A 12685-nucleotide genomic window follows, 5' to 3' on the forward strand; every position below is an offset into this window, starting at 1 on the left:
AACTTACAGTCGGACTCAGAATTTGGTGAGTCTTATTGCCACATTTCAGTATGGTATGCTGCAGAAAGAACAATGTCCCAGCTAAGCAGGTGGAGAGAGTTCTCCCCTTCCCCAGGCTTCTTGGTGAGGCCAAGGGCTTGGTGAGGGCCAAGTGGGACTGTAAACACCCAGCCAAATCTTGGCTACTGCTCAGAGGTAGCAAATCCTATTCCCAACTCCTGACTAATGAGTAGAGAAGTGCAAGCTTTTCCCCACAACCTGGCTTCTTGCTGTTTGGAGGTTTGTTCTCTTACTCCCATGGTGCATGTGGCTAAATAGATTGAACGTCTTGAGTCTATCACTATCAGACTCTGAACTCTTTCCAATTTATCAACATCCTTAAATCGTGGGCACCAGAACTGGACACAGTATTCCAGCAGTGGTCGCACCAGTGCCAAATATAGAGGTAAAATACCTCTCTGCTCCTACTCAAGATTCCCTTGTTTATGCATCCCAGGATCTCATCAGCCCTTTTGGCCACAGCATCTCACTGGGAGCTCATGTTCAGCTGATTATCCACCATCCCACCCAAAAATCTTTTCAGAGTCACTGCTTCCAAGGATAGGGTCCCCCAGCCTATAAGTTAGTAGAGTAAGCTGGAGAGACTTGATGCATTTATTCACGTAGAGCTACGCTACTGGTAAGGTGAAATTAGGTTGAGAGTGCACATGTATTAATAGTTTCTAAAAAGTCTCCTTTTTCTATTAACAAGTCTCACTAACAATCAATTTACACTTTTGGGTCTATCTCTGCAAGGAAAAGAACTTGAAACTTACTTGTTTTTTGTTTTGTTTTTAAAGCAACAGCGTAGGGGCCAGTTTTTCAATAGAAATCAGCACCCAACAGCTCCCATTAGGCACCTAAATGAAACGGCCAGATTCCCCAAAGGGCTCAGCACCTCCGGAGAACAACATGAGCTGCTGGGTGCTGACCCCTTTTTGAAAATCTAGTCATTTCATTTAGGTGCATAAATGGGAGCTGAACTCTTAAGACCATCCAGCACCATTTATGGGTGCTGAGTACTCTTAAAAGTCTGACCCTTGGTCTCCAGCAGTCATTTGGTGCACTACCTTAAGGTCGTCAGACATGACAAGCCATTCTGGATACGTCTACACAGCAATTAAACCCGTGTGGATGGCCCAGCTCAGCTGACTCAGGCTTGCAGGGCTGTAAAATTGCTGTATAGACATTCGGGATTCAGCTGGAGCCTAAACGTCCTACCCAGCAATTTTACAGCCCTGCGAGCCCGAGTCCCCCAAGCCCAAGACAGCTGACCCAGGCCAGTCACAGCTGTGCCATGTGTCTTTTATTCCAGTGTTAGACATACCCTCAGCTGTTAATATACCAAGTCTTCACAATTTTTGAAGCTTAATCAACTAATTTTAAGTCCTCTGCCCACTAGCTCTCAACTACTATAAGCAGGGCCGCCGAGAGCAGGTTCGGGCCCCGGTGGAAAAAAAATTTTCGGGCCCCCCAGCAAGGGTGGACCAGCTAAACAGGGCAGATGAGGGGAGAGGGAGCCGGGCCCTGGGCCCCCTTCCGGACCGCCGGGCCCCGGTAATTTGTACCAGCTTCCCCCCCGCTCTCGTCGGCCCTGACTATAAGTGAGTCCAGCAAACCAAATTTAATCTCTTCCCTTCTTGCTGTTGTATTATGGAAAAGTGGGAAGAAAAAAATTGGAAGACTTCTTCAACTCTGAACCTTCTTATTTGAAGGAAAGCTCTCTTCATTAACTTCAAACTTGGTATCAAACTTCTACCTCTGCCTCACATCCATACTGCCAATTTTTAGGTCAATATTCCTTTGTTAGTGGATTTTGGCAATGAATGCAAAACTGGGCTGCTAACAGAAATTCTTCTTCTTGAACATATTCCTCCGCTAGTCTATACCACAGTACGATGCACATTGCTTAAAAACAGCTACACATTAAAATATTATTAAATGTTATAGATCTGAAGACAGTGAGAGTGCGAAGGCATGAATCATTTAAATATGAGCTTTATTCAAGGTTGAGCTCTCAAAGTTCAGTTTGAACCCACACACCCCCATTATGGCCCCTAATACAGCATATTAGGCGGTGCTGAATCTTCCAAATGCAAGTGTGGGCATAATGCGTTGAAAGGAATGCTGAGATAAAATATACTTATTGCCACAATCGCCTGCATATTAATATTTCATAAAATAATATTACTCAGAAATAATATATTTTGTGCTTGCAGAGGGATTGGAACAAAAAGCCCAGTCACCATCTCCCATGAAGTGCAAAGTAAAGAAATCTGAGAACCTGAAGGATGATAATGAGGGTAGGTGGCATTAAAGTTTTTATTCATTGATCTTCATTTTTAAATTATGCAGTATACAGTACTTTCATTTTAAAATATCCCTACCATCTATATTGGCTGTGCATGTGTGGTTTTTTTCTTGCTAATATAATTTTGGCTCTAGGTCATGGGAATGCAGTTCTAATACAGGTGTGTTTTATGACAATGTAGATTCAAAATTAAAAATGCTGTTTTCCCGTAGTGCTCTACTTGTTACTGTTCCTGTAATATGGGAAATTATGATTGTCTGTACTTGTGATATGCTCTGACATTGTGTAACTCATGATGCCAAAAGTAATATACAGTGTCCTTGTAATAGGGTCCTCGATGGACTGGGAAGCCTAGTGGTTAGCATGCACTCCATCATGGGGCAGTGGTAGGGGATCCCAGGCCCGCCCACACCCTGGTCCCTTAGAAGGTTGGCAGCGTTAGATCTGAGGAGTGGGGTTCCCACTGAGTTACCATCCCTGGCTCACTTCCTACCATGGCTTCTCTTTGCTTCTGATCCCAGATGGGGGTGGGGGAGAGGAAGAGGAAACCAGTCAGTCAGCCCCATCTGGGCTCAGTCCTGGTACTTCAGGGAGGCGTCTCTAGCCCCATTTGGCAAGAGCCTTCCGGGTAGGTCTGTACTCCTCTCCAGCCTTCTGAGCTGTGTTGCTCCCTTTTCAACCCTGTCTCCAGTTGGAGCATGCTCTCCAGGGTTGGAGGGGTGGGGTTATCTGGACCCAGTACTGTCCTTTAACCCCTTCCATCCCAGTGTGGGGCTTGTGTACCCCATCACAGTTCTGTTGGGTTCACTGTTCAGATAAGTGCGCTGTTTACCAAAATATTTCCTTTTCCTTTCTGGAAGAGAATTTAGTATATATATGTACACATTAATCATGCAGATAAAGCCCCATTTCAGAAAAGCCCTTATGTTAGTGCTTAAGTCCATCCCTATTCAGGGAAGCACTTAACAAAAAGTTTAACTCTAAGCACATACTTATGTGCTTTCTTGAGAAGGATTGTGTTCCTGAACTGAAGCCTATAGGGGGAAGGTAGTCCATGTGCGCAGAGGTATCAGAATCTATGGTGCTGAAGTGATGCCATTCTAATATTGGATCAAAGTGCAATAATTTTAGGTGGACTGACATCTCATTCACAGAGTTTCCCTTTGAAGACCTTCATGCCATAAAGATTCAAAGATTTGTAGTCTAATAGATTTTCATATTGTAGATTTTCATGTTGTTTTGGGATGTGCTCCTCAGAAGAATGTTTACTTGTTATTGAGTGCCCTCATGATGAGATAATTAATATGGGGAGCCTTAATCCTTTATTTCCATGATAGTTTCTTATCACAGGATCCCTTTGGCCCAATGTTCCCAAGATGACATGTTTCACTCTCCACCTAACCCAATTACTAAATGATCTTCATCACTCTGACTTAGTGCTGCGAGGAGTGTTCCTAAAGTACCCTGGCTGGGGCGTATAGCATAAATCATAAAGCCCAGAAAGATGATAACATCCTTCACTTTAAGTAACTGCCAGTAACATGCTGTCACTGACATCCTGACATGGTTGTTAGTGGCAAGTACTTAAAGCAATGGATGTCATCACCTTGGAGGTGTGGAGGGATCTAAGAAATCTTTTCCTAACTGGCCTTCTTTCTCATTAACCATATAATAATGCACTGAGGCCACCTAAAAATGCAGTAGCAATTTCATGTCTTGAGTAGAGAACTTTCACAATGGCAAAATAAATGCATCCATTTGGATACAGGCTGACTGCTTTGGAAGATCATAGAAAATTGAAGCTTGATGTCATTTTCCCTAATGAGGATAAACAATAATATATATTACCGTATATTTTTGCTTGGGAAGTGACTAGAACTTAGCATTGTATGAGAGAGAAAAATAAAGAAAAAAGTTGGATGTTGTAAACCCCTGTTTTTCCCTCTCATTGGAAAGAGAGATGATAATATTCCTTTAACTGCTTTTGTGCTGTACCAGATGAGACCTTCCAGTTTTACTATTCTTGTCAATGTTTCTTCATGACCTACAGTTCACTTTGTGGAATACAAATAAATGCATTGGAAGAGTGAAGTAAATAGCATGGCAGGAGAATGATTACGTTACCCTGGAACTGTAGAATGTCTGGGCTCCTTGAATTTGATGCTGTTCCGTGGATTTTGCTGATGCAGAATTGAGGCCTGTAACACATAATCACTGCTGCAAAATTTAATCTATTTGGTGATGGAATTCTCTTTTCCTTAGGCAGAAATCAAGTTGTAATGCATAAGGGCTGAAAGTCTAAATTTATACTCAAGAGTCCTTGTGATGGAAAAAAGTAATTAAAGCATCCACAGAGGGGGAAGGGCAGAGTGGGAGAGAGAGACTCTGGATCCGGTTTCTATAGAATTACCTTTGCCTCAGTTTAAAAGAGATGTCAAATAGTTTAGGCCCCTGATACTGAATTCCTACAAACTTGCGAAGTAGCCAGATTGTAATGTAACACCCTGTGAGCCATTGCAATGTAAGAAACTAGGGTTTGCACACATTTGTCTGAGAACAGAGTTTAGCCATAAACTAATGATCTAATTACTACCTAGTATGTTGTTTCTAATTAATTAAAAGAAATCTTATGGCAAGGCTTGCAGATGAACAAAGCTGTGAATACGTGGCATGATCCAGGATTGTGCATATGCATAGCTCTGTTTATATACTGCACACTCATTAGAGGGAAAATATTATTTCCCCCAAGCTGGCATCACCAATAATAATAATGAACCATAGAAACCACAAGAAGAGTCTATGTAAATTTCAAGTTCTGTAGGATTTTGTCCTGTACTAACAGTGCCCATTTAAAATAAAGGTGGGAATATGTAGCGAGGCCAAGGTTTACTCTTTTAACAGCCTACTGACTCTACCCTCAGTGCATGTCCCCAGATGGCAACCTGTAATACTGATCCACTGAGCTCAGTAATATTTTTCTACAACGTGCCCAGCTGCTTCACGGATTTGAGATAGTGTAGTAGTACCTTTTCAGTACATCTAAAATCTCTCCAGAAGATCATGGAAAACTGATTCCTGTATCGTTACCCCCTCTGCAATGAAGGAATGTCAAATCAATGGCTGTTTTAGGGGGTTTGTTTTCTAGTAAGCTAAAATATGCATTTGGCATGCTAATGAAAGTAATTTTATACTGGTTTCAGAGTAGCAACCATGTTAGTCTGTATCCACAAAAAGAACAGGAGTACTTGTGGCACCTTAGAGACTAACAAATTTATTTGAGCATAAGCTTTCGTGGGCTACAGCCCACTTCATCGGATGTACTGAATCTCTAAAGTATTAATGGTCTCTCTTTTTATGCTACTAAAAGTATTGTTTTATATATTCAAACCATTGAGAGAGAAGCAAGTGTGAACTGCATAGCAGATTTTTCTACCAGCCATTTATTGCATTGTGTACGTGTTATAATGTAGGGTAGATAGAACATTATTTGGGAGTTCAGGAATAGATGGGGCACTCTTTACTCTTGAACTCCCTGAAGTATTTTAACTATTGCATTTGCAAATGTCCTGTTTATATTGTATATATAATTTTTTTTTTTTTTACAATTGCACTGAGGGGTAAAATCAGCCAGTCGTCATTTTTACCTTAGCATCACTCAAACGCACTCAGAGATTGGCAGTCTGAAAAAAATTGAAGTATGAAAAACAAGTTTGCCACTACAAAAAGTGGTATTTCCTATCTTGGTGGCTTGATAAATGTAAGATTTTTAAAGTGACATTGTAGACAACCAAGATAATGAAAATCAAAATTCCCCCAAAGACATGTGAGTCTTTTTGCTTTATTTATGTTTTTGGAATTAACTAAATCTTAAAGATATGCCTATCCAAAGCTATAGGTACGCTTTGCCTCCATTAAAAACACAATGCAAAAATAAATACATAGGTAAAATAACAGCAAATGAAACAGACCTATCATGAATCAACACATGTTACTCCCATCACTCTTTTCCACACAGCAAAACCAAGAACTTCCGTGTGTCTCCTCTCTAGCTCAGCTAATGGACTTATAGACACTTTTGAATAATAAGGATGAAATAATAGAGACTTTTGGTATGGCAAGGAGGAAGAGCTGTTGCTCATCAGTTCCATCGGGAATCTCTAGGCAAAAACAGAACCAAACCACTGAAGAGCAGCCTCATTCACTCCTGCCAAGGACCTTAGATGTATGAACATGATCTCATAATATCAAAGGCAACTGATAGATCTATCAGTATCATCATGGACACCTGATCTTTCTCCATTACCAGGAGTAGATAATTAACCCATGCAAGAAGAGCCATCTTGGTGCCTTACCCAGGTCAGAATCCTGATCGCACAGAGGATTTGAAGGCATACAGGAGCTCTGAGAGTTGTCCTGCTGCAGCCTTTTCCATAATCTTTACCAAAAAGTAAAGGTTAGATACTGTTTGATAGATGGGCAGACTGTTAGCATCAAGAGACTATAATTTGAAGCCTAACCCCCATGTAAAGAGGCTCTGTGGGAATTGTGCATCTTGGATAAATTCTGTTTTCTCTTTACCTGGCTGACAAGGAAAACTGTTTGATGGATGATCCAAGTCACAAGGGTCAAGACGTACACAAATCATATTAAAAACACCAGGTTGAGGAGAGTTCCTTTGCCTGATGAGGTAATCTGACTATACACCTCTTAGCTTTCAAGTTTAACATTATATGTCTGAAATATTGTTCAAAAGTGGGCAGAGATCTAGGCTCACTGATGGATGGAAGTTCTTGCCTCCTTCAGACAGAACCAAGTGTATGCATCACCTGTGTGTTCTCTTTTGCTTTGCATGTACAGGAAGCTGATTGTTGAAGTGCATCTAATTTTGATAGCTCTTTTGGCTCAGGAGATCTGGTAAACAGATAATTTTTTTCTAGAAAAAGAGATTTTTCCAGAGACAAAACTTTTATCTCCATCAGGAGAACATTTGTTACACCCACATCTAGACTCAGTGTTCTCTCAGTTAAGGAGTAACAACTCACATGTGTCTTATTCCTAGTGTCTGGTAGAATTGTATCTGGTTAGAGATGAAGTCTGATTTATTTTTCCTCTCCTGGTCCCTGACTCAGCAAAGCACTCAAGCACATGCTTAACTTTAAAGATGTGAGTAATCCCATCCCTATACAACAGAACATGCTTAAGTCCCTGGAAATAATGGAGGCTTAAGGGCTTTGCTGAATCTTGGCCTTAAAGTCCATCTAGCAAGTATTGGTGCTTACCATTCTCCAGTAGAGAGACATGGGTAATCATTAACTCTGTTAAACACATCCTTAAATGTCTTCCAATTCTATGCCCAGTTGGCAATCTCCTCCTCCTTAAAATTTGGACCCAATGTTAACTAGTATCTCACATTCCCCTTCTGATTAAGTTTCAGGGTGTCCTGAAAATGTATAGAGAATAATTGTTTTGCCCTTTGAGTAGAAAAGTGGTAATTGTATCTCTGTCATATCCCACAGGACAATGATGTTCAGCTATAAACCTGAACTACAGTCATGATATATTAAAAATGTTAAATGCAGTGTGTTGCATGTATCCTCAAAAAGAATATTTTAAACTAAGAAAAGATACCATAGAAGAAGTTATTTTGGGGATACAAAGCAGAAAATCAGAGAATCATAGGACTGGAAGGGACCTCGAAACGTTTCTCCTTAATGTAGAATAGTTATGTTTAAAGGGATGCTGTTAACCCCTTTCTACTTTGATTGAGGGTTTGTTACTTCATTTTTAATTTGAAGTCTGCCATCTGTCTTGACTGATTACAGCACTAAGGAAATCAGATGATCTGTTTCCATTTGGCTGGCAAAAAATATTGACAGTCTTTTTTTTTCTACTTCTAAAATGAACACTTCTTGAAAGATTCTTTATTGTGTTTCGGTGGCTGCTAGTATTTCATTAAATTGCCGCATCCCACAGTGTTACAATGTAAAGCGTAATACAGCTTTGAAAATGCATCCCATTTTAATCCATGTTGCTAGGCCTGATCATTCCTCCTATGTCTCTCTGAGAATCCTCTTGGGTTTTTTATACAATTTTATATACACCTGTTATCAGGTAAACACCTGAGAGTGCTGTTTTCACTATGAATAATTTTTCAGTAGATTTTCCCACAATTGAGATAGTATACGTTGCAAAGTACTCATGTAATGTTGTCAGAAAAAAATTATATACAGTGACATGCCAAGTTACCTCCAGTACTCATCTGTCAAGGAAATAATTTCCCATTTCTATCCATTATGTGAATAACAATAAACCACTCTGATTATTCAAACTCAGGGCAGTACAGAGTGGCAGCACTGGCCCCACTGCTTATGAAATTTTAACACAACAAATTAGTAATATGTACATTTAGTGAACAAGGTCCAGCACTGTGTGTGTGTGTGTGTGTGTATGTGTGTGTTTAATTAAGCAGGTTATTTTGTTTTCAACATATCTAATCTCATACATTGCTTTCTCTGACCTTCTCTTCTTCCTGTTACACCTCTGCACCCACATAATTGCATACGCTGTCTGTGAGCAATCATAATATGTCACTGGAGGCTTTATTTGCCTGTGGTTCTGAGAAAAAAACCACACACGCTGTGTTCTGCTTATTAGCAGGATGTTGTTAACAATGTATTAACTACTTCATCCTCAAATACATTGTATTACATACACACGATTAATAGATCAATCAATACAGTAGACACAAAACCACTGATCCTGAAGAAACAATCCTGACTGTTTCTGAATTGAATTATATCTGCCTACCCATCAACCAATCAATCAGAGGCAGCATTACCTCAAAAGATGGGCGCAGTGTTCAGAAGCAAGATTGCTATTTCCAACTCTGCCATTGCTTTGCTGTTTGCTCTTGATCAAGTCACTTGAACTTTTTTTTTTTTTGCTTAGTTTCTCTATTTGTGAAATTGAGAGGACAATAATAACACGTTCACGGCACTATTTTAGATTTTAAGTGCTTTGACAAAGGTTTGTATTATTATTTCCATCATCCAGCTTAGGAAAACGTGAGGTACAAAGGCAGTGTGTGTGTCACCTCTCCCCATGTGAACCCTAAAGCCTTAAAGATAAGAAGATAAATAAAAAGAATCCAACTATGCAGTATTTCTTTTTAACAGGGGCTTAGTCAACTTGATGTTAATTTGAACGTTTGTACTGCATAGTTCTGATCGATTGCCATTGAACTCGCTTGCATACAAGTAATTTTACCAGGTGTCCTGTATTCAGCATAGGGAAATATGGTCACCCTAAGAATAGACCTCACAAATCACATCTCCTGAGTACCAACCTTCTGCCTTGTCTAGTGAACCGTCCTACCAGATCTAACCCTTAGTTATCTCGCAAGGCTATTGTGGGGCTCAGTTACTTAAGGCCTGATCCAAAACCTATTGAAGTCAATGGGAAACCTCCCAATCACTTCAGTGGCCTTCCCTCAGTCCCTTAATGTTTTCTTAGTGCTTTGAATATATAAAGTACATTACATTATAATTGCTATTTTTACCTTTGAGATAACCCTCCTGCACTACACTATTTTCTCCTTCCCCACAGAACCTTACATTTGCTGACTAAAATGCTACAGGCAAATGAAAAAGTAACAAGGCGCTCCTAGCCAGCACTTAGCAGGCATGGCAAGCTGATAGCAGCATGTTAAATTCTAGCTCTGCACTGAGGTAAATTGTTAGAACAGCGAGCAGGGAATACGTCTCATAACTGCATTACACACTAACTGGAGCTAATTCTTTCCTAACCCCTGTTAAAGTTTACCCCATAGGGTTATACACCAGTGGTGATTAAAATTGACCTAAATCATAATTTAATTAAAGAAATTAAAATGCAGATTGAAAATGTTCAGTAACCTTAGGCCACCACCCTAATGATTTCATTTTAATGTGTTTATAGCTTTGGAATAATGGGGTTTGTGTGTGTGTGGTTTTTGTTGTAATTTTGATATCTTTTTGCCACTGGGATACTGTGAAATGAAATGCTATCTGAGGTGCTGATTTTGATCCAAACATTTATGCATACCTTGTTGCATGTAAATAGCCCCATCCCACTGAGGTCAATAGGGAATTAAGTATAGGTATAAGTGATTGCAGGACTGGGGACTATGTTTTTAGTTTACCCTTGAGTTTATTCCCCTTCATTATCCCAGGTGGACCTTTATATTATTATTATTATTAATTTTATTTTCTGTTAAAAAGGTTAATAATCCTGTTTTTCCATTATGGAGCAAATCCTGGATTACCTTGCATATACATCTCCAACCAAACGAGGGCCACTTACTACCAGAGCGCTGATTAGAAGATAGCCATGCCATTTCTGGCTGGAAACCCAGAGAGAGAGCACGTCCAGGGCTTCCATGACAGGAGTCATAGAGGGGCATCATATAGTGTGACCCAGAGCTCATAGATTTGGTCCACTTGGACTATGTGACTATTACAAGCAAGATATGATCCTGCGTCAGCGGCCCTTCATGAGCCATTTAACAGTAAGGGTGATTAACCACTGGAACTACTTCCCAAAGGATTGCAATGGCGTCAACTCTATTTCTACTCCGAGGGCTTGTCTTCACTAGCAGGGTAAGTCGACCTAAGTTATGCTACGTTATTCAGGTCATAGCTTAGGTCAACTTACCCTGGTGTCTTCACTGAGCTGCATCGACAGAAGGCGCTCTCTGATCGACTTACATTAATCTTCTCGGGGAGCTGGAGTACCAGAGTCAACCGGAGAGCGCTCTGCAGTCGATTTAGTGGGTCTTCGTTAGACCCACTAAATCGGCTCCTGCTGCATCGATTGCAGCAGCATCAATTTCCCCTTGGTGAAGACCAGCCCTAAGAAGGAACAGATTGTGTAGAACAAGCATTTCTCAGGCTGTTTGCTGCCAAAATATGTGCAGTATAAATGCTGCTTTTGCAGGGCATTTATTGTTCTATTTGGAGGGTGGAGTTAATGCCAGTTTCACTGGTTAACCAGAATTTAGCTCTTTGACTCAAAAATGTGGTACAGTTTGGGCTCTTTAATATTCTGTATTTCCCTGGAAAAAATGTTCCAGCTCTTTGCTGATGTTTTATGGTTAGAATCTGACCCCCCCCCCCCCCCAATTAGATTCATAGATTTTTGAAGTCAGAATGGACCATTGTGATCATCTAGTCTGACCTCCAACATAACACAGACCAGAGGACTTCCCTGAATTAATTCCTGTTTGAACTAGAACAGTCAATGGTTTAGCAATCCGTTCTCCAGAGAGCAATTACAGAGAAAATGGAAAATGCTAAAATCTCTCTCATGCTCCAGTTGTGAGATTATCTCCTGGTTTTTCTTAGAGTTCTTGTTTCATCCCTCTCTCATATGACTTTCTGCTTATTATTGTATCTGCTGCTTCGTTTTGGGGATGCTATTACAGCTGGCATATGACCCTGCATACTAAATACCTCTCTCTAGCACAAAGTGGGCAAAGCCTTGCAGATTTTCATATCTTCTCGTTTTAGTTTGCTATTGTTTCTTTCTTTTCCTGCTTATTAACCATTGGCTAATCTGCTTACTACTAGATATTAAATGAAGGTGTGTATCCTCTTTGGAATTTCCTTACTGTCATCAAAGAAACAAATGAGACGCGAGTAGCGCCAGTTTGGCAAGAGAAAGCAAAAATAGATTGCCAAAAGTCTATACTTTAGAGGCTAATGTGCTTATTGTCCATATTATGCTACTGTAAGTCATGTACTCCTGTGTTTTTGACTGTCTGCCATTCTGTGGGAAAAGAAACAGATGTTCCCATTTGTCTTTTGATGTGGCTCAAAACCATTTAAATTTACTGGCCTAAAATAACACAAAATGTCACATTCCACTCTTCCTGCATCTTTGGATTGAGTGACAGATTGCTACTCAATTACTAGCATAATGGAAAAGTAGATATTCTGAGGACAGTTGTCACCTAAAGGAAATACAGTTGCCAACTGCTGCTGTAATGGAAAGAGAAGGATGGCAGCTATCTCAGAGGGCATCCAAAGAAAATATATATATTTATCATTAATGGTGTCATCAAACAACAGCTTCCCGCTGCCCCTCCTTTCTTTCTCCAGCTATCTATCTCAATCCCCTGGGCCACTTCCACTCAGCACCAGCACCTTCGGCTCCTGCCTCTGGCTCCTTCACTCTCTTCCCAGGGCCTCAGGCCTGCAAGTCTTAGCAGCCCTGTTCATGGTGCTAGTTCTGCTGCAGCCCTCTAGGAGACCAGTCCCCTTGCTTGGGCTTCCTACAGCAGACTGACTTGCTCTGGTC

The 12685-nt window shown here is 40.5% G+C and overlaps 1 protein-coding gene across 4 annotated transcripts in view; it reads left to right on the forward strand.

Annotated features, from left to right (window-relative positions):
* The window catches only part of MACROD2 (mono-ADP ribosylhydrolase 2), a 1283788-nt gene that overhangs the window by 1201144 nt on the left and 69959 nt on the right, over positions 1-12685 (forward strand). For all 4 annotated transcript variants that reach the window (XM_034764159.1, XM_034764162.1, XM_034764161.1 and 1 more), the window contains one exon: positions 2259-2342. In XM_034764159.1, coding sequence (XP_034620050.1) covers positions 2259-2342 — 84 coding nt within the window. The remainder of the gene's footprint in view (positions 1-2258; positions 2343-12685) is intronic.

This window comes from Trachemys scripta, chromosome 3, assembly GCF_013100865.1.
Source record: "Trachemys scripta elegans isolate TJP31775 chromosome 3, CAS_Tse_1.0, whole genome shotgun sequence".
NCBI classification, from domain to species: Eukaryota; Metazoa; Chordata; order Testudines; family Emydidae; genus Trachemys; species Trachemys scripta.